This window comes from Pollachius pollachius (genome assembly GCF_949987615.1).
Source record: "Pollachius pollachius genome assembly, chromosome: 9".
Taxonomy (NCBI): domain Eukaryota; kingdom Metazoa; phylum Chordata; class Actinopteri; order Gadiformes; family Gadidae; genus Pollachius; species Pollachius pollachius.
In genome coordinates, this window is record NC_136942.1 from 1,408,443 (window position 1) to 1,433,157 (window position 24,715).

The following is a 24,715-nucleotide window of genomic DNA, read 5'->3' on the forward strand; positions in this document are numbered from 1 at the left end:
CGGCTTATTTCTGCTTCACAGCCAAAGCGAGACCCTGACTAAAGAGATGTGGTTTGCTTTGAGATCTACTAGGATCCCTGACCTCTCAATAAGCCTGCTTTTCTCCTTTGCATCATTTATCTTTGCGTGTGAGTTTGCTACTACATGTGAATAATATGCATTTGCATAGATGCATGTGTGTGCGTGCGTGTGTTTTGCACGTACAGGCATGTGTATACTCAAAGCAAACGTAGTTCCTTTAGAAGGCTAAAGGAATTTCATTTAGACTGATTATCCTCCAATTATAACAGAAGTCCTGCAGAGATTCACACCAAAATGTCTGCATTTGATGGAGAGGCTGTTCTGAGACAAACAAGCTCGCTGGTTGGGAATGATTCAGAGCTGTTCCTTAAAGCAAGACCCAACGCTGAGGGCAGGGCTGTGTGTGTGTGTGTGTGTGTGTGTGTGTGTGTGTGTGTGTGTGTGTGTGTGTGTGTGTGTGTGTGCGTGCCTATGTGTGTGTTAATATGTGTGCAGGTGTATATGCATAGGATAGATTTTGTACCCAAAGCACTTTAAATATATTACATATATTATATATTTTTCTAATATTTCCGAGGATCCTTTGTGGCGTTTATAGTGGCCCACTGCCCTGAATGTAACGTGCAAAAAAACTTCTCCCAGTATTCCCATAATTCCCAGTGAAACAACCAACCCTTCCAGGCCAACGTTATCAAACATGGAGGACGTGGCTCCTCTCCTCCTCTACACCACCTACTGCAGCGCTCCGTCTTCTGTCTGCCAACAACAACCCCAGCTCATTCCCTCCCCCTCTCTCTCTCTCTCTCTCTCCCTCCCTCCCTCTCTCTCTCTCTCACTGCCTCCCTCCCTCCCCTCTCTCTCTCTCTCTCTCCCTCCCTCCCTCTCTCTCTCTCCCTCGCCTCCCTCCCTCTCCTCTCTCTCACTGCCTCCCTCCTTCCCTCTCTCTCTCTCTCTCCCTCCCTCCCTCTCCCTCCCTCCCTCCCTCTCTCTCTCTCTCTCTCTCCTCCTCTCCTCTTCTCTCTCTCTCTCTCTCTCTCTCTCTCTCTCTCTCTCTCTCTCTCTCTCTCTGATCCTCTCCCTCTCATCCACCACAATGTCCATTTATACTCACTCCCTCCCTCTCTCCCTCTCTCGCGCTCTGCCTCTCTCTCTCTCCTCCTCCCTCTCTCTCCTCCTCCCTCTCTCCCCCACCCCCTCCCCCCCCTCCCCTTGCTTCTTGCTCTACCCGAGCCCTCTCCCCTTGTTCTCGTCTAGTCCTGTTCTCGCTCGCCCCTCGGTCAGACCCAGCTCTCTCTCTCCCTCTAACAGGCACGGCTGTGCTGATGACATGTGTCCAGATGGGAGCGGGCGTGTCGGGTCGATGGGCCACAGAGAGAGAGAGAGAGAGAGAGCGAGAGAGAGAGAGAGACAGAGCGAGAGAGGGCGGGAGAGAGAGAGAGAGAGAGAGAGAGAGACAGAGAGAGACAGAGCGAGAGAGGGCGGGAGAGAGAGAGAGAGGGAGAGAGAAAGAGAGAGAGAGTTTCACACTAGTAATGGCATCTCAAGAAGTTGTGCATTTTCTTCAACATAACAGAGAATTTTGCTACATTGTCACTATATTGTATATATTAAGGGTGTTTTTCTTTTGGTGGGCCATGAAAGATTTTGTGGCAGACAAATAATTTTCTATGGAGAACAACTGTGCTTATCATGTCATATAACTGAAGGGTTGAGAATTAAGGAAGTCCTTAATCGGACATGGAATTTATGGTTTTGGAACAGGCGGCGCCATCCAGCCATCCATCAATCTATCCATCTGTCTGTCTCTCTGGTTGCCTGTGCCAAATACAGCGCATGGAGACAGTGGTGCACATCAAAGGGGAACGGCTTGCGCAACTCCATAACCTCATCTGAACTGGTTTAAATCAATCATTTGCCGTCAGATCGGATGGCCCTCCGTGTTCTCACCGATCTAACCATCTGACCATCAGCAGAGTTAAAACTTTGTTTTACTTTTTTGACAGCGGATGTCTGTTCTGAGTGAAGCAAGTCGTTGTAAATATTGCGCCATAAGGCTTCTAATGACAAAGCTGAGACAAACACGATTAGGTTCAATAATAACTTGTACACTAACCTACAAACCAAACATTTACAATCATCTCAGCCTACTCTCCTATTGGCGAGGATAAAAACAATGAACGAAGTTTATTGTGTTTATAACTTATTTGTATGTCAGTTTATATCTTATTGTTGTTCTTCTTTGTCTGTCTTTTTTTTAACGCGAGCCCTTGCCTTGCCATCAGATTTTGACATAATGTACTCTGATGAGCTAAAAATATATAATTGTACAGCGCGCTGCTTTGTGATGCTATCCTGAAACAATAATGGGACACAGCAGTCCAGACGCACACACACCTACCTCAAAGTCGACCCTGACGAGACGTCCCCAACTCAAGCTCTTGAATGTTATGAAACATTAACCAATATCGAAGTGGTTTAGGACACATAAGCGCATCCCTCGATCACTTATTTTTGGAAAGCACACTCAGGACCCCTGAGAGAAATGTAAATTAATGTTTAGTAGGGCGGGCTCAAGTGACGTCACCTGATGGCCCCCTCCCCTTCTTCATATCTTCCATAACCAGACGGGGAGCTAGGACTTGTTAACTGACAGAAACACAGACACAGACTCACGGAACCGCACACACGCTGATGCATACTGACGCAAGGAGAAATAACAGCTAATAAAATAAATGCGATGTCCGTACAGTAAATACAGTAGCTACAATTATAACTATGATTAAAGTTATTAATATCATTATCAATAACTGTATCGTCGTAGTCTCCAGATATCAAAGGGTGTGTGGGAGTCTTTGCATGATCCATACGAATCGTACACACACACACACACACACACACACACACACACACACACACACACACACACACACACACACACACACATCCTCCCTTGCTCCTCTCTCTCTCTGTTATCCCATATGTCTCTTTCTCTCTCTCCCGCAGTCATCTTCCCACTATCTTTTTCCTTGCCATCACTCTCCTCTTATCCTTCCCTCCTTCTCGCCCTCTCTTATCCTGTATCTCTCTTCCTTGCTATCTCCTTTTCTTTTATCACATATCTCCATGCCTTTATCCCACTCTCTCTCTCTCTCTCTCCCTCTCTCTCTCTCTCTCTCTCCTCTCTCTCTCTCTCTCTCTCTCTCTCTCTCTCTCTCTCTCTCTCTCTCTCTCTCTCTCTCTCTCTCTGCCTCTTGCCCGCTCTCTTTTTCTCGATAATCTTCTCCCTGCCTCTCTTTCTCTCGGAATCTCTCATGAATACACATACCCCCACACGCACACAAATACACAAACACACACATGCACACAAGGGCACATGCACACACACACAAACACACACACCAACACACACACACACACACACAAAAACACACACTATAAGATATTGCTGTTTACCAGGGGGCCCCCCTGTCTACTGTGAGCTATTGCTTTGAGCTGACTTGGCTATTTAACCCCGCCTCGCCTCTAACACGGAGCTACATGGATGTAAGCATTGAAACCCTACAACTGCATGGACTTCGGATCAATAAATACAACCCAGCCACTCTGTGTGTGTGTGTGTGTGTGTATGTGTGTGTGTGTGTGTGTGTGTGTGGCCATGAGCATCTTCCATGGCAGCAATCTGCCAGTGTGATAAATGGCTCCACACAGTTACTGTACAGTTTATCCTCTGTGGGTCTCCTTTGATTAATTCTTGTATTGATCAACGCTGTAACTGTTATCCTCTCGGCGGTGGAGCAGCGACAAAGTGATGGAAACCCAAAGTGTCAAGTAAAGTGGGCTCGCTGTGTTTCACACAATGCTCTCCTCTATTCATGAATGTGAGGAAAGAAGGAAAGAAATTAAGCCACAAAGAAAGACTTTCTTTCATACCTGTCATGTGTACAGGTATGACCATTTTTAGTTGTTTGACCCAATTCATTTTTGGGTCAAACAACTATCACCCACTTCTGGTTTTGGGATACTTGCCAATTTGCCCTGTCCAATTTTGATTGACAAGCCTTAAACAAGCAAATAAAAAGCCTGTCATTATTCAAAACATTATATTACAAGGATGGATTCTAAACATTAATGGAAGCGGATTTGGAGTTTTCTAGCATCCTATCAACATCAATCGAATGGAATGACATTGTGTAGTCTCTAAACCATCCCCTGGTGAAATCACTCTTTGCTTTTTGATTGGGTGAGACTTTAATATTATATAGGTTATAATCTGCATATAGTTTTCACCCCTACGGTGACTACTACTCAAAATTGAATTTTTAACAAACAAAAAATGTTGTTTTATTATGGTGTAATATAGGGTCTAGTCATAACAGCTGACTTGGCTGCACTTCCCTCTTGTGGTAAAAAAAATGGCATTACACACAAGTACTACTACATTGTGGGTCAGGGTGTCCCACTTGTGTGAGGCGTATGTCCGCAATGTCCGTATTTGACCATCTTAGCGGTTGCATGCACCGCTAAAGTTTTTGGCCTGAAAAACTGAAAATCTGCCAGAGAACATAACATCCTCTAAATGTTCATGCCGCAAGGAATTGTGGTCATTTTCTCATTTACTTTCATAAAGGATGGTCCAGTGTAGGCCCAGTGCAACCTAGGCCAAAGGAGATGAGAAAGGAAGCATTGCAAAAAAAAAAAAAGCTTGTATCATGGCTGCCACTTAGATACTTCCGGGTAATAGTTAGTTAGGAACCTCCCTAAGCGAAAAGGTCTTTACGACCGCAGTTGATGATGCAACGGCAACAGCTATTTAGAGAAATAAATAGCTCTGCACACATCCAACCAATTATTTCTATCACAAACAAGCAACTTATTGTTCAATCACACGCAAAGACAACAGCTGAAGCACACAAGGAAACATGAACATTAACAAAAACACATAACTCAAATATGATATGATTAAGGAAGAGTCCTAACACCACAATGAATCAAGTTAATGGCTTGATTGAGTGGATGAGAAAACAGAGTTAAACATGAATTAAGTATACTCAGCAAACTTATTTGCTGAAACACTGTACTCTAGATCCGATGCATTTAATTGACAAATGTTCAAAGGAAAAATTAAAAAAACATTAGGTGGTTTAAGGTAAACATAAGTAACATGAGTCAGGACAACTGCAAAGTAACACGTTTTTTTAAATATTTAATCAGCAGTTTTTCCATTCTTCAATGATTTCTAAAAACGATAAACAGAAATGTTCTGATGAACAAGAAAAAACAGCTGACAAAACAACCATCACCAACGTCATTGTAGAACTACCATATAGACTCACATGTAGGTAAATACAATATTTATTTGACATTGCATCAAAATCTCTTTCACCATGCCTTGAGACATGATTCCCATTGGGTCAAGAGAACAATTCTGCAATCCGGTATGATGGCAACACAATGAACCATAAACAAGTTGTGGACATAACCGGATGTAAAGGTTCAGTTAGTGGGAAATCACCAGTGGTGTAGTTAGACAATGATGATCATGACGCCTGAGCAATTCAAAGAACGAAAAGTGAAAGACATTACATTTAAATACAACAAACACTGGAATAAATACAAAAACCAAAGCGAAAAACAAAAGTACTCCTGTTCACCTGAGCATTTCCAATACACATTCCATCTATAACCACCAGTCTCACAACACACACACACGCACGCACACACGCACGCACGCACGCACACACACTTTTTACAGCTCACGTGGCAGCTTGGCTTGTTCTCTTGTGCGGACCCGTGAAGGCCACGATGTAAGGGTGTGGTCCCCTCAACCTTGACACACCCGCTCTGCGGTCAGGTGTGCAGTGTGAGCGCACAAACAGGCACACTACAAAAGGAGGGAACAACTAGTAAAGGGCCCGCCCGCTGCCGGGGGGCCCGCCCCGTCTCTCCCTCCGTCTCCTTCCCTCCCCGGTCTGAAGCGCTCCTCCTCTAGCTCCACACCAGGGCCTTTGGATGAGAAGAGTTGAGCTGTACGTTCTCGTAGCGGTCTCCCTTTCCCTAAGGTCAGATCGCAGATCAGTTTAAGAAAGAAACATAAATGCCAACAGGGTGTGGTTGACATCAACACGCTATAAAGGCCGCCGCGCGCGATGGCGGATGTGGGGGGAGGTTCACCTTTGACGCGATGGCTTTCAGTTTTCCCAGCAGCGAGGGTTTGGTGTACACCACGTCGTCCTCCATGTCGCCGTCGTTCTCCTCGCCCTCCATCACCGCACAGCTGTCGGCGCCGGGCATCTCGCACTCCTTGTTGGCGGACATGATCAGACGGGAGTACTTGTACTCCAGCCTAGGGGGGGGAACCGCCCTGTGGTGTTAGCACCATAGAGACGCTCATCGGCGCAGAGAAACAAGGGAGGAAGGAAGGTTTGTTTTGTGAAGCCCTAGAGGTCCGTCTGTGCCTTTCATGTTGGACGACTGATCTTCCTTGTTTTTCAAGGGATCGCTAAAGGCCTCTTCCACCATTTATTTGCGTTTACATTAACAATTGCGACGACACATACGGTGCATTAAGATATATTTTTCTGTACTTATTGTTTATAGCCTTGACTCTTATTTAAAATCGGGGTATCTCTTTGTCTGCTATTAAACATCCTGTCCGGTACATTCTGCTCTGGCAGCCACCTTTCCCATCTGGGATTATTAAAGTTCCATCTGATCTTTAATGAAATCAAACCCCCATTTAAGCGCATGCATCTGGAAATATGAATGAATGGAAAGCGTAGATGCATGCTCATAGTGTAACAACGGTTTGACCTCTTGTTCTTCTTCCAGAAGTAGCAGGTGAGGATGACGAGCAGCACGGCCGTCAGAGCCCCGAGGCTGGCACTCAGTCGGATGAAGAAGTCCATGTTCTCGCACAGAATCGTCCTCTTCTCAGGCAGAGACACCCCTCCCAAGCAGAGCTTTGGTTCGGTCCACACGTACAGCATGTCCTGCAGACACACATGAACCACCGTAAAAGGTATAGCAAATGACTAATGCAAGAAAACCCATGCACCCCAATGTTCAGAAGACTCAGGTCAGTCAGTCAGTCAGTCAGTCTGTCAGTCAGTCAGTGTGTGCGCACCTGATGTCCTCCCCTGCAAGCCCCTTCTATTTGATGGTAGTCCATTTCCGTGCACGTGGGACACGCCCCTGAACTTTCCCACAGGAAGTGGAAGGTGCAGCCGTCGCAGGTCCCAGCAGGACACTCGCTGCAACAGAAGGATGCTCACTCAATGGCCTCCTTAACGCCGTCAGGGACGGGACTCATGTCTATTCTGATTTATAGGCAAAATATTGGTATATTACATTTATAGCCGATGAAGCCTGCGATGATTAATGCGGAAAATAATGACTTATTATAGTCGATTAATCTGATGAGTGATTCTTATTAATATTAAAACAAAAAAACATTTAGTACTATTAGGCTATTAGCCCGCATAATAATCGTGACACCACTGCAGCATAACCCAGCACATGTCTCACATCGGTGGGCTGAACCCTGTCTTAGACCTCCTACCTGGGCACCGTGAGTTGCCCTTGGGCACTGATCTCCGGCCGACAGCGCAGCGTGACCACGGCGCTACGCCCCGACTCGCACGACGACGTCGGCTCCAGCGACCTGGAAACCACAAAAAAAAAAGAAACAACGTGAGACGGTAAAGTGAATTCGGAAATGTTTTTATTGAATCTTTAACTTTTGGGGCGTTTTGGTAAAGGCCTCCCACGTCCATACCGGTAGAAGAAGTTGACATCTGGAACCTTCCTGGCGGACTGGGGGAACAGCTCCGGCCGGGCCCTGATACCGCCCAGCATGCTGGACACCGTCACCCCTGTCCAACACACAACCACGCGTCACCGGGATCGTCCTCTTTTCAATCAGTGCAGTGTGACTCATTAGTCTTTGAAATCCGGTAGCGATCATACTTTTTTTTTTGGCCATGTTTATGCTTTTTGTTCATGCAGATACACAGAGTTAGACAGGAGGGTGTGGCAGAGCGAGGAGAGGACGTGCAGCAAAGGACCACAGGCGTGTATCAGACCCGGGGCGCTGCCAGGAGGACTGAGCCTTATTGGTAGACGCTCTAACGGTGAGCCACCGGGACGCCCCCTGTTAGCTATTTGTGAATGAAATGCACTGTGGGAAATATCCATTTCTAGTTGCGCCTTTTCTGTATGCGCCAATTTCGACTTCAGGACCCTCTAGGGTCACTTCTAGCCGATCATGTTAATCACAGGTGCGTGAATGCGACCACTTCTCAAGGAAAGAGAAACGTAGGAGCAGAGAGGGAGGGTTGCTTATTAATTGTTTAGTTTTCAATTGTTGCCCTCATCTGCTGTTTTTGGCTTTCTGCATTTACAACTCTGGATCCTTCCCTACAGCAGCTCTAACTCATCCTTTGACACAAACGAAAAGATAATGAGAAGATTCTGGTAGGAAAATCAATGTGTAGTGTGGCATAGTCCGAGATGCAGCTACCCAGGAAGGTGTTGGCCAGGTTGATGGACTGCGAGGACATGGCCGTGTGGAGGCCTCTCCCAGAGGCCGGGATGATAGTCGACTGGCAGATGAAGGTCTTCACTGTGTTGGCCGCCTCTGCCTTCTCTCCCTGGTCGTCGCTGGTGGAGAGGTCCGTCACGTTGTCCGAGCACAGCGCCATGTGCCCCTGAGAGAGAGCAAGGAGAATCATCCTCAATTGCCGTTTCGTTTCACTTCATAATTCGTTGCTCCGTCCGTTTTCAGACACTGAGCATGGTTGCTGCCGATCTAAACAAGTCACAAAGAGGATACTGCTTCTGATTTTGATGAAAGAGACGATATTTCTGGAATGTTGTTTTTTTTTTATCCCCCTGTTAGTTTTAATTTCCAAATACAACCAGCAATACTTAATTGACCATCACATCTTTGATAATTTCTTTCAATAATTGTTATTTTTACTGTCTGTTTTGTTTCATGCTTTACTTATTTTATTCACATAAACCGTACTTATTAAATCTTTCTTTCAATCGTTATCTTCACTTAATGAACTTTTAAGCCAATGTGAGGAATACGTGCACAGTGCCAGTTCCACTGCACTAGGCAAATCAAATCTGGACGTGGTGTGGCTCTCACATACCTCTCCCCCACAGAGGCTGATGTTGAACAGATGGAAGTATTTGGTGCCCTTGGAGGTGAAGCTGGGGCCGGTCATCAGGGTCCCCGAGGAGCCCATGGGGCCGAAGTCGAAGCTCAGGGTCACGTTCCCGTCCGTGTGGCTGAACTGACAGTCGCTGAAACATAAGCTGTGCTCCTAGTGATGAACGACCAGGCGCGCACGCACACACACACACACACACACACACACACACACACACACACACACACACACACACACACACACACACACACACACACACACACACACACAGAGAACAAGCCAAGAGCCAATCAATATATATACGGTAAAATACTCATGAGCCGAAACAAATATAAGGGCTTATTAGGGATACATCAGGAATAAATAAAAAAAAGCACATGATTCAAGATTTCATTTTCACGGTAGCTCCACCCAAAATTGAAGAGAAACATGACATCAGCCCCTCCCCCCTCCCTCTCACTGCCCTCTCCAAGCTCCACCCACCCTCAACACGTGAGGCTAACAAACCAGAACGTGACATCAGATGACTCTACACAGCTGCAAAGTCAGAGCGGTTAACCTAGATCACTGTAGTCTTATAGTTAGCGTCTACATGACGGTAAATAAAAAAATTAACTGCATATTGTACCTTTAAGAGATGCTAAATGCGTGTATAACTCGTGTATAACTAAATGACAAAACCAACATTTGGCTTTGTAAAAATACATTGAGAACAACTGAATAGGTAGCCTAGAAATCCAGTCGCCCTAGCAGCAGCAAATTTCATTTGCAGCCAGGGTCAGTGTAGCAACTCTCCGTTAGCTTGCGAGCTGGAAAAACCAAACTCTGGTCTGGCCAATCACATCGTGTGTGGAGTCGGTGGGCGGGCTTAACGTAACGACAACATCTGTGTGGTCCCTGCTACATGATTGATTGTAGCGCTATCCTATTGCGTGCGGGGGGAATTTGAAAGACGACCGTTTATTCCACCCCTTGGATCGATGCCGTGCCAATTGAGTGTGTTCCCAGACCCAACCTCTTGATGCGGGTCTGGCTAGCCACCAGGCTACTGAAGAGCCTGACTCTGTCACAACCTACTGCTGGAAGGTCCTGAACCACGGGACCAGGGCCGTAGCACCAAATTCTGGGCCCTGTATACAAGAGGTACTGATGGCCCCCCCGTGAACAATTGTTGACGGGGGGGGGGGGGGGGGGGGCGGAAGACGTGGCCTGGCAGCAATTTGCCGCTGGGCGCAGTGTACGGCTGGTTCTCTTATATTCCTATGGGCCCTGCCCGGGACTCACTTTGCTGCTCCGGCTGCCGGGGCCGCAGGGCCGGCAGGTGTCGGCCCCCATGGTGGTGCGGGGCACCAGGTGGGTGTTGGGGGGGCACTCTGTGCACTTGCTGCTGCGGGGGTCTATGTAGTGTCCGGGGGGGCAGGGCACGCAGAGCGAGCCGGAGGGCAGCGAGCTCAGGGCGCAGGCACGGCACTCGGACGACTGGCCGTCCAGCGCGTTGCTGACCGTGATGGAGAAGACCCGCGCCACGTCGTGAACCTTGTGCCGCACCTGCCAGCAGGGGGCGAGAGAGGGCGAGAGAGAGAGAGAGAGTGAGTGAGTGAGTGAGTGAGTGAGTGTCAATCAGTAAACTAGCTCTTCTTAAAAAGGTCCCATGACATGCCACCAGGTGTGAGTGTGATCAGCCGCTACAAGCCGTTTTGAAAATCTGCCCCATATGACATCACAAGTGGCCGTGTCCACCTAGATGCGTGCTGGATAGGCCAGTCTACCAGGCTACCCGGTGGACTGAAGCAAACGTTGCTCATCTATCCGTCACACTCACACCTGGTGGCATGTCATGGGACCTTTAACTTAGCCCCCCAGGCCAGACTAATGCTAGTTGGAGTGGCCGCATTGATTTGGTTTTGTGAGAACCAGAAACTGTTTGATTGCCAAGTAAGCTTTCACATACAAGGGGTTGTCCGTGTTGCATTGGTGCACGTTTATAAATAAAATATCTAAAAAAGATATCTAAAAAATATATATAACAAATTGTATACAACATATCATATATAAAATATAAAACCAGCGTTGCAGCGTTGAATGAGGTTTATGGAGGAGGGTGTGCAGTGTGGGTGACTCGTTCTCCCTCGCTACTTAACCTCCCTTGTGACAAGCGGTGTTGTTCAGGTAGGATGGTGTTGTTCAGGTAGGATGTGTGTGTTTGTTGAAGCGGTGTTGTTCAGGTAGGATGTGTGTGTTTGTTGAAGCGGTGTTGTTCAGGTAGGATGGTGTTGTTCAGGTAGGATGGTGTTGTTCAGGTAGGATGGTGTTGTTCAGGTAGGATGGTGTTGTTCAGGTAGGATGGTGTTGTTCAGGTAGGATGGTGTTGTTCAGGTAGGATGGTGTTGTTCAGGTAGGATGTGTGTGTTTGTTGAAGCGGTGTTGTTCAGGTAGGATGGTGTTGTTCAGGTAGGATGGTGTTGTTCAGGTAGGATGGTGTTGTTCAGGTAGGATGTGTGTGTTTGTTGAAGCGGTGTTGTTCAGGTAGGATGGTGTTGTTCAGGTAGGATGGTGTTGTTCAGGTAGGATGGTGTTGTTCAGGTAGGATGTGTGTGTTTGTTGAAGCTGTGTTGTTCAGGTAGGATGTGTGTGTTTGTTGAAGCAGTGTTGTTCATGTAGGATGGTGTTGTTCAGGTAGGATGTGTGTGTTTGTTGAAGCGGTGTTGTTCAGGTAGGATGTGTGTGTTTGTTGAAGCAGTGTTGTTCATGTAGGATGGTGTTGTTCAGGTAGGATGTGTGTGTTTGTTGAAGCGGTGTTGTTCAGGTAGGATGGTGTTGTTCAGGTAGGATGGTGTTGTTCAGGTAGGATGGTGTTGTTCAGGTAGGATGGTGTTGTTCAGGTAGGACGGTGTTGTTCAGGTAGGATGTGTGTTGTTCAGGTAGGATGGTGTTGTTCAGGTAGGATGGTGTTGTTCAGGTAGGATGGTGTTGTTCAGGTAGGATGGTGTTGTTCAGGTAGGATGGTGTTCTTCAGGTAGAATGGTGTTCTTCAGGTAGAATGGTGTTGTTCAGGTAGGATGTGTGTGTTTGTTGAAGCGGTGTTGTTCAGGTAGGATGGTGTTGTTCAGGTAGGATGGTGTTGTTCAGGTAGGATGGTGTTGTTCAGGTAGGATGGTGTTGTTCAGGTAGGATGTGTGTGTTTGTTGAAGCGGTGTTGTTCAGGTAGGATGTGTGTGTTTGTTGAAGCAGTGTTGTTCATGTAGGATGGTGTTGTTCAGGTAGGATGTGTGTGTTTGTTGAAGCGGTGTTGTTCAGGTAGGATGGTGTTGTTCAGGTAGGATGGCGTTGTTCAGGTAGGATGGCGTTTTCAGGTAGGATGGTGTTGTTCAGGTAGGATGGTGTTCTTCAGGTAGGATGGTGTTCTTCAGGTAGTACGGTGTTGTTCAGGTAGGATGGTGTTCTTCAGGTAGGATGTGTGTGTTTCCTACTCACGTCCCAGGCCTGGTTGGTTCTTTGGAAGGCCCATGTGTAGGACACAGAGGCGTTCTTGGTCATGATGTGGGTGTAGGTCTGTCTGGTCTTGTTGCCAGCCCACGACTCCACCACTGTGGTGCTCTTCCTGTTTACATCCTAACAACAACAACAAAAATAACAGGCTCTGAAGGATCTTACTTTAATCCAATAATCTCATTATTTCTTTTTACTTTTACATTCAATTTACGCAGAATCCATTTTTACATTTTACTCCTTTGGCAATATCAATGTTTATTTCGCATGCCACTAAAGCTCTGTGGAACTGAACGAGAGAGCGGGAGCGAGAGACAGCGACAGAGACAGAGAAAGAGAGAGACAGAGAGAGACAGAGACAGAGAGAGACAGAGAGAGACAGAGAGAGACAGACAGAGACAGACAGAGAGAGAGACAGAGACAGAGAGAGACAGAGACAGAGAGAGACAGAGAGAGACAGAGACAGAGAGAGACAGAGAGAGACAGACAGAGAGAGACAGAGAGAGACAGAGAGAGACAGACAGAGACAGACAGAGACAGACAGAGAGAGACAGAGAGAGAAAGAGAGAGAGACAGAGACAGAGAGAGAGAGATCAATCGATGCAGGCAGGGAAGTGTACTGCAGGTTCATGTCGTTGAGCCGTGCAGACTTCTCACCGTCATGAAGTAGAGCTCACAGTCGCTGCTGCACTCCGTCTCAAACTCAAAGACGATGCGACCGAACTCCGTGCCAGATCTGCTGCTGGGGAGCGACGTAGGAAGTCTGGGGGCGGATCACAGGCAAATATTCTCTTAAAAAGGAGTAGACTACATGTAATACGGTACAATGCGTCTCTTCTCATTAAAACTAATGCCTTGTTGTACATTGTCCCCGTCAAATAAACAAAATCAACAGAACAACACCTGGAGAAAACAGCAGTCTGCTTCACAAAGACCCAACAGAAAGACTCACTTGAAGCCAGGGATGTGGATGTTGAGGATGAGGTAATCGTTGTCTGATCCTCCGGCTCCGGACTGGATGTGATCTCCAGCAACCTCCCAACCTCAAGAGAGAGTCATGAAACATGCATCACTAGTATTAGTATGAGGAGTGGTTGAATTATACCTCCTATGTAAATACGTACTGATTTAATTTTATTCCATGAGCGCTACCTTGCAACAGTTCATTCATCAGGAGATATGTTCATGCATATTTTTTATTTTACATCATTCCATTCTTTACTCTATTATGCACCCAACCACAAAAGCCAGCCGCATATATGTGTACATCTCGACACAGGTGTAGGGGTTGAGCTTGGCTCACAACATTATTCTTGATATCCATCTAAACACTCTCCAATTAAGCACATGGAAGGAGCAGGAACATAGAGAGGGTGTGTTGTTCTAAAAATGGCGGTGCCTTCATCAGTGTCTGTTAAAACAGCACCGCATCTACCATTCATGCTGTCACACTTGGAGTTGCCCACGTTGAAACAGGAAGTCTTCATGTTGGCAGGAAGTACATTCCACCACTTGTACTCATAACCAAGGACGGGCTCTGTTCCGGCTGGACACCGCTTACACACTTTATGTACACAAAGGAAATTCAAGTTTCCAGTAGCAGACAACAAAGACGGGACAGAAGACAAGATAAAATAAGCAGGGGGTAAGCTTTACACAGCGTAGTCAACAGAAACGTAAAGAATATAAACTAAAGGAAGACTCAGATGTTCGTACCCTTGGTGCCATCTGAGTAGGTACCGGGCCGGCAGGCGGAGCACACTGCCGTGCCGTTGTTATAGAAGCCGGGGTTACAGGGCGGGCACGGCTTGTGCTCGCCACTAGGGGGCAGTGGCATCGCACCGTCCAATCCCTCCAGGCAGATCTTGGGCTCGATCCATTTGTAAATGATCTGCGTCTGTGGTGGGTGAGCAACGGGAATCGATGGATGAGTCAGGGGACAACTTAGGGTACAGCCGTTCGTCGATAACAAACAAATAGTGTCGCCTTGGCAGTCGTGCGCGTATCGTTGTTCACATTGTCTTGTTATCTTACCTTTCCTTCGCTGTCACAAGCCGTGTGGATCTGGAAGTAGTCCTTCTTGGAGCACGGAGGTCTCGCCTTACACTCCCCTGATCCCTCCGCTGCGAGGACGGAAGGGGTGAGGGTGGTGTAAAGAGGGGAGGGAGAAGGATGGAGAGAGAAGGGGTATACAAATTAATAAACTAGCAAAGATTTAGAAAGAAACATTGACGAATGCAACCTTTTTTTGCAAAAAAATGAATGCGCAAGTTATTACTCACCTGTTCAGAGTTCACCTCGATCCTGCATAGCTACCCAGCCCCTTCCGGCCACCATTGTATGTTGTACGTCCTGGCACTGAATGTACGCACCTATTGTACGCACTTAATCTACATTGCACTTATTCATAGTACTTAATTGTGTAGCATCTGCAGTAGGTGCTATCACTGCTGTACTCGGGGGATTGTGTTAGCCTAGCGATTGTTAGTACTTGCACTTGGCTCTATGAACATCTTTACTGTACCGACAGCGATATATTGTTTCACTTCTTATGACAAATGGACTTATTGTAAGTCGCTTTGGATAAAAGCGTCTGCTAAATGCCCTAAATGTAAATGTATTAGGTATAAAATTGCTGTCTAATATGATCCAACATGTGAGCTGTACACAAAACAGCTCACACGTCCACAAAGAGCATCAAATATGCATGGTGAAGCAGTAATGCATAATGCATGAAATATGTTATTTCATATTCAGACCCTTGTAAGAGATAACGACCGGGCAGAGTAGATTAGCACTGACGATTGTAAAAAGCTAAGAAAGACGATTGTATAGCTGTCCCATCAACACTGGTTCAGGGGATTGACTTCTCCTTACAAGGATATCATTTTTCTTGTTTTTTATCCTATCCCCATGGCGCTGTGTGCATGTGGCTGTGTGCGCACTCACATGCGTAGTGCGTGGTGGTGTTGCAGAGGGTGCAGGAGCTGGCTCCGTGCCCGGAGTAGGTGTCCCGTAGGCAGGGCAGGCAGGAGTCAGAGCCGGGCTCCGTGCTGTAGGTCCCGGGCTTACATGGGAAGCACTCAGAGGTGTAGGCCACTCCTGGGAGCGCAAGGAGGAACAACATCACAGCTGAACGCTAAGTACGGACCAGGTCCTGTGCCTAGGAGAGCAGGGTGTCCCGTGAAGCCCCCGCAGTGCCATCAGTCCACCTCCAGTACCCCTTCATCCACAGCCAATCACAACCGTTTCCTTTTTAACTACTGTTTTACACCATAGTTAGTATTATAGTGTGCTCGGCATTTTAAAATGGAAGACGTTAGCAAAAACCAAACTCAGTCAGTCAGTCAGTCAGTCAGTCAGTCAGTCAGTCAGTCAGTCAGTCAGTCAGTGAGTCAGTCAGTGTGTGTGTGTGTGTGAGTGCGTGCGTGCGTGTATGTGTGTCTTCCTGACCTTCGATCTGGACGTTCTTCAGTAGAACGGGCTTCACCACCTTGCTGCCCATGACAAGGGATCCGGTTCTCCAGTACAGGACGTTGCTGCCGGATTTGAGGCTCACCTGGGAGATCACATGGGTTCTTATTTATAGTCAGGGGCGCAAACGTGTACTCGAGTGAACCAGTTCTTGTGAAGTAAATTAGAAATGATCACAAAAATATTCCATAGTAATTTTTAAAATGTCATCTTAAAAATGTATACAAATAATGTTGAAATTAATTATTTGGAGCATAGTTATGGAGCAGGATATATCATTTGGTAGTAACCTTTGGCGTTGTGCAATCCTGCATTGTTGTTTAGGCTGTAAACAGGTTTTAAGCCAACCAGTCATTCCAGCTTAAAATATTTTCAGGTAAGATGAGTAGCGACATTTTCTTTATCGGGGGATCTTATCATCTGCCCATAGGAAAGAGGCTTAGGCTTCAACACTAGCATGTTTACAGTACACAGAAGATGGTCTCTAGAGATAGAGAGTGACTGCTATCCTCCACATTGTGGAGCAGGTTCTATTTGTGGACCAGCACCTGAAGTTGCCACTAGAGAGAGTCTGTCAAACAAGTCGAGAAGTGTAGCAGTCTAAATATACCAGATGGCCCACGGCACCAAGTGATTTACTCTGAATGCCTACTGAGGCTGTCCTGAAGTCATCTTTCCCCTAATGCCAGATTTGTCAACAAGCCGACAATAACAACACAATTGTTTTAGAAATACTTGCAAAGCCAACCTAAATCACGCCAACTAATCTCCGGTTTTTTCTCGCGATTTTAGTATGGAACCAACCCGACATAAATCTGCTCTGAAACACAATCTGTCGGCCAATCAGCAAACCCCAGCATGAGGAAACCGATTTCTTAATTAATCTCTTATTAATGCTGCTTTCGAGGATCAGTTTTATTTGAATTCATCAACGCTGCTGTACATTGCTGAAAAAGGTGTCGACTTCGCAAATACAGCACCAGTATCCGTCCTCTGGATCACGCGACCTGAGCAGAAGCTAATCCGATATAGCTTTTCTCACAGAGGTGTCACTGTAGGACATTGGTTGTTTGTCCTCAGATGACACTTTACATTTAGGGCATTTAGCAGACGCTTTGATCCAAAAGCGACTTACAACAAGTACATTCGTCATAAGAAGTGAAACAATATATCGCTGTCGGTACAGTAAAGATGTTCATAGAACCAAGTGCAAGTACTAACAATCGGGAATAACGCATTCCCATACCCAATAACACAGGGAATAACCCATTCCCCGTGTACAGCAGTGATAGCAGCTACTGCAGATGCTACACAATTAAGTACTATGAATAAGTGCAATGTAGATTAAGTGCGTACAATAAGTGCGTACATTAAGTGCCAGGACGTACAACATACAAGGGTGGGCGGAAGGGGCTGGGTGGCTATGCAGGGTCGAGGTGAACTCTGAACAGGTGAGTTTTGAGTCTTCTGTGCCAATTTTCTTTAGGCTGCCAAGTGAGGATGACTAAAGCGACTCAACAAAACCGACCAACGTCAGGCTGTCCAGGCCTAATGAGCGACACACATACAGTGCGTCTGAGGGTGGTTGGCTTACAAATAAATGATCTCGTCACACAGCTTCATGTTAGCTACAGGAAGGCGAGGAGGGACACTCCTGCTTGGCATTGCTCAGCACCTGTGATTCAGACTGGACTTAACGCTTGAAAACCACAAGGGTAGAAGCACAATACATTCAAAAGGGAAACAGTGTGGCGTGGTTAGACTTCAGCTCAGCTCTTCCTTTCTTGCCAATGTCACTTTAGAGGCATTGAAAAAAGGAAAAAAGGGACAAATGGGAAAATGATACAGCAGGAACACGACCTCGGCCGAAGCCACTTTCATTAGGCCGCACGCCAAAGACCTCCATGAAGAGAGTCCATTAGACCGCTATCCTCAGCCAGCAAGGGACACGCTGAGTCACACACACACACGCACACACACACACAAGTACCGAATGCGAAGCCCAATCCCCATTGTTGGTGAGCTCCAGCAACTTCTTAACGCCAGTCTGATCCGTCTCCTGGCACTGGTCATTCTGGATCTGCACAAAAAAATACCACACGGGGGTGTTAGCATCATGCTATCATCACGCTAGCACTGAAAGGCCGATTATGGTCCCACGTTGACGCAAGGCAATGACCATGCAGATGCCTCGACGCAGTCCTGGACCTGTTTGGTTCTGCGTCGGGTTTCAGTGAGCGGGCCAACCACAGACCTTGCTGCTGCGTCGCCTCGACGCATGGTTTACATTTTTGGGAGGCGTGCGTCAGGCCCTTGCGGTGGACGCAAGGAGGGACGGAAGGGGTCCGTAGCCCCCCTTGCGTTGCGTTAACGTGGGACCATAACCAGCCCTTGAGAGGCGAGTGAATAGGTCACACGGAAAGAACTCACAAAGAACTCAAAGTGCAGGTTTTTGTCGGGGTACTGGTAGTCGAAGGTGACGGATCCCTGCTTCTTCAGGTGCACGGCGTAGATCAGCGACACGGTGCACTCGTCTCGGTTTGACTCCATGTAGCTGCCCTGAGGGAACCAGGCCGAACTGTAGGGGGCGCCAAACACACACACGCACGCACACGCACACACACGCACACACACACTAGTTTTAATTTTGAAATCTAGCTTCAAAACAGGACGGAGGGCGATTGTCACTCTGACAGAACACGAGTCGACAGTGAAGGTTGTGATGGAAGCGGATGCAGGACATGCTTCTTTGCTCGTTCCATGTGAACCATTTTAATTGTGTTCTCTACCGTGGTGTTGTTTACAGATTGTTGAATTGTGTCCTATTGCCGCTGCTGCCGTCTTCACCAGGTCTCTCGTCTAAAGGTGACCTATTATACCACCAGGTGTGATTAGCCGTAAACAGCCGTTTTTAAAATCTGCCTCTTCTGACATCACTAGTGGGCTTCTCCACCTAGTTGTGTGACTGATAGATGAGCAACGTTTGCTACGGTCCACTGGGTAGGCTGGTAGACTGACCTATCCAGCAGACATCTAGGTGGACACGCCCACTTGTGATGACAGAAGAGGCCGATTTTCAAAACAGCTTCTAATGGCTAATCCCACTCACACCTGGTGGTACAATATGTCCCCTTTAGGTTAAGGAGTTCAGCAAGGCAGTGCATCTAGTTTTCATCATGGAATGAGCTTCAAAACAGCACGGAGGAGAATGTCACTCTGACGGAACACGAGTCAACAGTGAAGGTTGTGATGGAGGCTGATGGAGGACATGCTTCTTTTGCTCGTTCCATGTTCCTATTGAGTTGTGCTGCTGCTGTCGTCACCAGGTCTCTCGCTGAACCTCGATGAGCCCGACCTGGTTCAACTCCAGCTGGAGACCTCCTCCCCGCCGGACTCACCTGTTGCAGAGCAGCGCGTCGTCTCCGCCCACGCCGCTGCCGCCGGGGGACGCCGCGGCCAGGCTGCTGAACCCCGGGGGCGTGGCCTCCCATTGGTCGAAGCGGATGCCGCTGCCCAGGGAGAAGCTGCCCGCGGCGCACTGGGTGCACTCCTGGGCGGACATCTCCAGGAACTGCCCCGCCCTGCAGGAGAACGCTGGGGGCGGGACCAAGCATCAGTGGGAGGAGTCAGGTCGCGAGAGAGAAGGGAGGAGGAAATACATGACGGATACCAGGTGTTCTGGGTATGCAACAAGGAAGCGTAATATGATCCGTTGGCTGTCAAAGAAGAGATCTGAATGTCTTGTGCTCAGTCAGTCAGTCCGACAGGATTGGGTGGCTCTGTGTGCACGTGTGTGTGGCTCTGTGAGTGTGGCTCTGTGAGTGTGGCTCTGTGAGTGTGGCTCTTTGAGTGTGTGTGTGTGTGGCTCTGTGTGCACGTGTGTGTGTGTGTGGCTCTGTGTGCACGTGTGTGTGTGTTGCTCTGTGTGTGTGTGTTGCTCTGTGTGTGTGTGTGTGTGTGTGTGTGTGTGTGTGTGTGTGTGTGTGTGTGTGTGTGTGTGTGTGTGTGTGTGTGTGTGTGTGTGTGTGTGTGTGTGTGTGTGTGTGTGTGGTGTGTGTGAGTGCGTCTGTGTGTACGTGTCTCCCCTCACAGTGAACACAGGCACATCATCATTTGGACATATTTCGTGATGTCCTCATTCTCTAGTGAGGTAGTGCACCGTGAAATGAAAATGGAAACTTTCTCCAGCTCATTAGCTAATTTTCAGAGTTTGACATGAGATGCAATCTCAAAGCCCACCGCATCCATTGTCAGGCCCCCATTGACTTTACTGTAATGTGCTGTGTAGGTAGGAAAACATACAGGGACTCTGTGGGGGAAAGTACCCGGGCATGGTTTGTAGGACGAATCAGGGAAAGTGCACAGTCATCGGCAGTAAGCCTTCAGTCTGTTGAGTTTAGTGTCTTTAACTAGTGCTGAGGAAACCGGTTCCGGTAGAGTGCTCTAGTTTAAAGAAGTGACAGATTGAGTCTCCCTTATACATAAACAGGAAGGAAATGGAAAGGAATGCCTCAAAGGTGAAACAAAAGCTTCACATGTTATGTCATTTGATTTAGGTGCACAAAAAAGGTAGACAATGCTCTCAGATAAGGCAGACTGTCTGTTTTTGCAGAAAGTCTGGTTCCACAGGGAAACTGTTAAGGCATTTCAAGCGCCAAGGTATTTGTCAGGAACAGATAGAGGCTTACGACTGTACCTACATATATCTTTGCTGCTCCTAAAACTGAGATAAAATCCACCAAAATGACGTATTCAATATTTTATCAGCCTTTTGCAATGGTTAGTAAATACTGCCTTACACAAGCACTGAATAACCATGCCAATGCTTATTAAATGTACATTTAAAAATCAAAAAATGTACATGTACAATCAATCAAGTTTTGCCTTATTTTCCAAATGCAACATAGTGTAGTGGAATTATCTGGATAAACAACTAAATTCAAGAACAGGTTAAAAAGGCACTGCAAGGGATAGTTGTTAAAATAAGTGTTAAATAGCTCTATATTCCGACATCGCTGAAGAGACGCTCCCTCCTACATAAAATTAAACACATTAAAAAAAAAAATCGCACACTGAACTTGTTAATAACAAGTTAAAAGAAGTTAAAGTTCAAAACAATAATTGGTAGAATCATTTACTAATGTACTTGGCCATGTCGTCTGTCTCCTGTATAGTATTGCTGCATGTGCCGGGGACGGAGATCAGTTGATCTCCATTCGACCGGAGAATACAAAGCAGGACACTAGATTAGACTTGAGAAAAGCCAGAGGAGCGTGTTCCACTGACAGTGTTTTGCTGGGAGGTCGTTGGCCCGGGGAGCTTTGCTCTGTGATAGGCTGGAGGAGAGCCAAACCGGGACGAATCAGGTTGTGGCGGTCGGACATTCCAGCGATAGGAAGGTGTGAGTCGACATGCAAGTGTACACACAAACACTACACACTTACTGCATTCTGTGCCCTTCACTGGCTCTGGCAGGCCGTCGCAGGCGCCGGGACTGTGAGGGATGGCAACCCGCCATCGGGACCCTGTACTGTCGCACTCTGTGTACTCGTAGTAGTAGTCGGCCTGCAACACACACACACACACACACACACACACACACACACACACACGCACGCACGCACGCACGCACGCACGCATTCCAGTCGGTTAGTTTCTGACAATTATAAAGAGCCGACGTAGGCGAGAGGTGGCGTTAGGACTCCACTTGCTCGAGTCATCGTTCTCTGGGTGCCAGAGAATCACACGTTAGTCACCCAGTAAGGGGCCGTCACTGTTAGGGACCTTTGATGCAACTAACAATTATTGGTAACCATTATTACCAATCATTAACTAATCATATTGGGTGATTGATCTAACGATCACTTTTGCCATGATGAATCATTTAGTCTATAAAATGGAATAAAAAAAACATCACAAGTTAAAAAAGTGAATAGTGAGGACTTCAATTTGCTTTCTTTATCCGACAAGAAAAGCTTGAATTATTCTTGTTATTTCATGAAGATCCATGCACCCTCTAGTTCGATTTCTGAAGTATTGTGTATGCAGAAAATCTGTATTTATAATTACTAAATTACTTCAACGATTACTCGATAATCAAAATGAGACTTGAGCAATTTCAGTGTGTATATTACCACACACACACACTAAATAAAAGCCTTATCTATGCAACTACAGAGCCCCTTTAGCAGTGGGTGGGTACACAACATTCCGTCTCCATGGCGATAGGGAGAGTGGCTGCCAGGTGTGCGTGGAGTGTTTTCGTGGGATTCGTCTGCCAAACAGCATTCACGACGACGTGTGTTTGGACTGTTGAATGGGAACGAAACAGGACACCCACAAAATCGTACACAAACATCACCAAGAGACTTGTCAACCGTTTCACAGGTTGTACAAAAGAACGCCAGCGCCTGGTCCATCAGGACCGGGCTCGGAGATATCAACGCCAGCACACTCCTAGGTGCAGCCGGTCACGGAGACTTCTCTTCCACACAGAGAGCGCCAGCAGAAGGCCCCATTAGGCAACCATGGTACATTTACTGAGGCGAGGTTAGAGTAGAAGTGTACTATGTGTAATCCATGGTCCTGCCCTCTATGTCCACAGTCGTTGGCTGCAACTCAGCAGCACAACATGAGGCCGATCTTAACAACATGAATCACTTGTCTGCACGCACACTCTCTGGGGTTTCATTTTCTTTGAACGATGCATAAAGACTGTTGGATTGGATCTTCATTCTTATATTTTATCTAATTGTATTGTTGTTATTATCAGGCCTTATAATAACTGGTGTAGTTCTAGTGACGCACTTCATAAGAACAACTAGATTGTGACGGTACAACCACTGTCTTATATGATACGATATGATGTATCCAATCCATTCTAATTAACACCCATCTGTGTTATGCTGGAAACTGCTGGGCTTATTCACTTACTCGACATTACAAACCGGTGGTGTGCCAGGTTGAGGTTGGGAAGAATCACATTCATCCTGTGTGTGTGTGTGTGTGTGTGTGTGTGTGTGTGTGTGTGTGTGTGTGTGTGTGTGTGTGTGTGTGTGTGTGTGTGTGTGTGTGTGTGTGTGTGTGTGTGTGAGAAAGAGATGGAGTGAGTGAGCGCGCTGCCAGATTGGCTAAGAGGGGCACGGGGAAGGAAAAGGCAAGATCATGCAGGAAACTGATAACACAGACCCGTTTGCTCAACAGTAACAAGCCAGTGCCAAACGGGAGGCTTAAAACTTTGTCTGTTAAGATGCTCCCAACATGTTGCTGTAGGCTCTATATTTATGTGGAAAATAAAAACGCAGTTCGTGGGAATTGGTCCGAAAAACGGCAATGTCTTCATATGGAGTCCAGTACATTTAATTGGACGCTATTTTAAATTTTAATAACAAGGGGTCTCCATCCCGGAAGCGTGTCATCTTAATCGCATTTGATATGGTCACTAGATTAGCAACTCGTCGGCTGCCTATGGCTTCCCATGCAGTTTGTAGTTGCCCATTTTTCAACGATCATTCAATAAACGTACACCTGTTTTAAGACAAAAAATACCAATGTGCGTCTCTCACCTCACTGCACGGACGCGGTCCATTCTTCCCCTCGGTGTGTCGGACCTGGCAGAAGATGAGAGCGCAATGAGCGACAAACCAAACCGGAGACTGCATTGTTGATCATCGGCGGAAAAAAAAAACTGTTTTTAGCCTATGCACACACAGTTGTGGTAGCCATTTAACTATATTATTTTGCTATTGTAGACATCCGTCGTGGTCGTGCGTATATGGCACGATGCGGACGGTAAAGCTCTGCACCTGAGCTTCCACTGGCTGTGTGCTCGAGCACTTGTCCACCGGCTCTGACGCGCTGATGACGTTGGCCTGGAGCCAAAGATGTTTGTCTGCCTATCCTTTAGAAATAAAATAAAAATAGGCCTAATGTGACATAATGCAAAGCGGTGCTGCGTCATAGGCTGTTGTTTATATAGGCTGTAGTCATTATTCGTTTTATTGTGTTGTACCGCGCACCGCAAAAAATAGCATTCCCTTTTGAAACGATGAATGGTTAGGCTCTCATAGTTGCAAGGACAATTCAATGGTTTATTGCTGACAGAGTCTCCATGACCTGCGTTCTGTAGAATATAAATGTAGCTATATTCTAGCTGCTAGGTATTATTAGCCTTAAATCTCCTCAGCTGTACGAACTACCATTAACCACAAGATGGCAGCCACGTTCCACTTAAAATATGAATTTTCCTCCCATAGAAATGTATATATGGTTGAACCCAATGACTGTGTGGTTCAGCCCAGCGTTTTGTATGGTCAATTAATGTACTTTATATATATTAAGGTAATAATGATATGAACTGACTGCATCCATGTAGTCTCTTTTCAAATATATAATTTAAACAATCCTCATATATTCGTCCTATGATGACCTGGGCAGCTATTTTGTATGAGACACGTTTTGATCCTGTGAACATGACATAAATTAGCAAAAAGTAACGATAACAGCGTGTATTTTATCATTAGGCGTATATATATTGTAGTGCTATCACGCTGGAA

General features: G+C 46.6%; 2 protein-coding genes across 2 annotated transcripts in view; both read right to left on the reverse strand.

Annotated features, from left to right (window-relative positions):
- The window catches only part of LOC307080125 (metabotropic glutamate receptor 3-like), an 11,928-nt gene extending 9,407 nt beyond the window's left edge, over positions 1 to 2,521 (reverse strand). Inside the window, exon 1 of the mRNA XM_079742757.1 lies at positions 2,420 to 2,521. The gene's annotated coding sequence lies outside the window, so the exon portion shown is untranslated. The remainder of the gene's footprint in view (positions 1 to 2,419) is intronic.
- Positions 2,522 to 5,207: 2,686 nt separating this feature from the next.
- LOC307080826 (endosome/lysosome-associated apoptosis and autophagy regulator family member 2-like) lies at positions 5,208 to 23,993 on the reverse strand. The gene is made up of 22 exons (XM_079743751.1): positions 23,726 to 23,993; positions 21,605 to 21,725; positions 19,559 to 19,754; positions 18,591 to 18,738; positions 18,151 to 18,240; positions 16,140 to 16,245; positions 15,636 to 15,788; positions 14,721 to 14,809; positions 14,403 to 14,583; positions 14,122 to 14,250; positions 13,639 to 13,729; positions 13,344 to 13,449; positions 12,672 to 12,809; positions 10,482 to 10,745; positions 9,177 to 9,350; positions 8,540 to 8,726; positions 7,796 to 7,892; positions 7,580 to 7,681; positions 7,145 to 7,271; positions 6,832 to 7,010; positions 6,193 to 6,364; positions 5,208 to 6,075 (listed from the first exon to the last, which is right to left on the reverse strand). The coding sequence occupies exons 1-22, from the start codon at positions 23,819 to 23,821 to the stop codon at positions 6,007 to 6,009; spliced, it is 3,015 nt and encodes a 1,004-aa protein (XP_079599877.1). The 5' UTR covers positions 23,822 to 23,993; the 3' UTR covers positions 5,208 to 6,006.
- Positions 23,994 to 24,715: the final 722 nt, after the last annotated feature.

Bases quoted from the DNA above. Each gene is read 5' to 3' on its own strand.
- LOC307080826 (XM_079743751.1), bottom strand. From the start codon at position 23,821: ATGCAGTCTCCGGTTTGGTTTGTCGCTCATTGCGCTCTCATCTTCTGC. The intron at 6,365-6,831 runs GTCAAACCGTTG...TCCCCCCCCTAG, and splicing joins TTCTGGAAGAAGAACAAGAG to GCTGGAGTACAAGTACTCCC. The intron at 6,076-6,192 runs GTGAACCTCCCC...ATCTGACCTTAG, and splicing joins TGAAAGCCATCGCGTCAAAG to GGAAAGGGAGACCGCTACGA.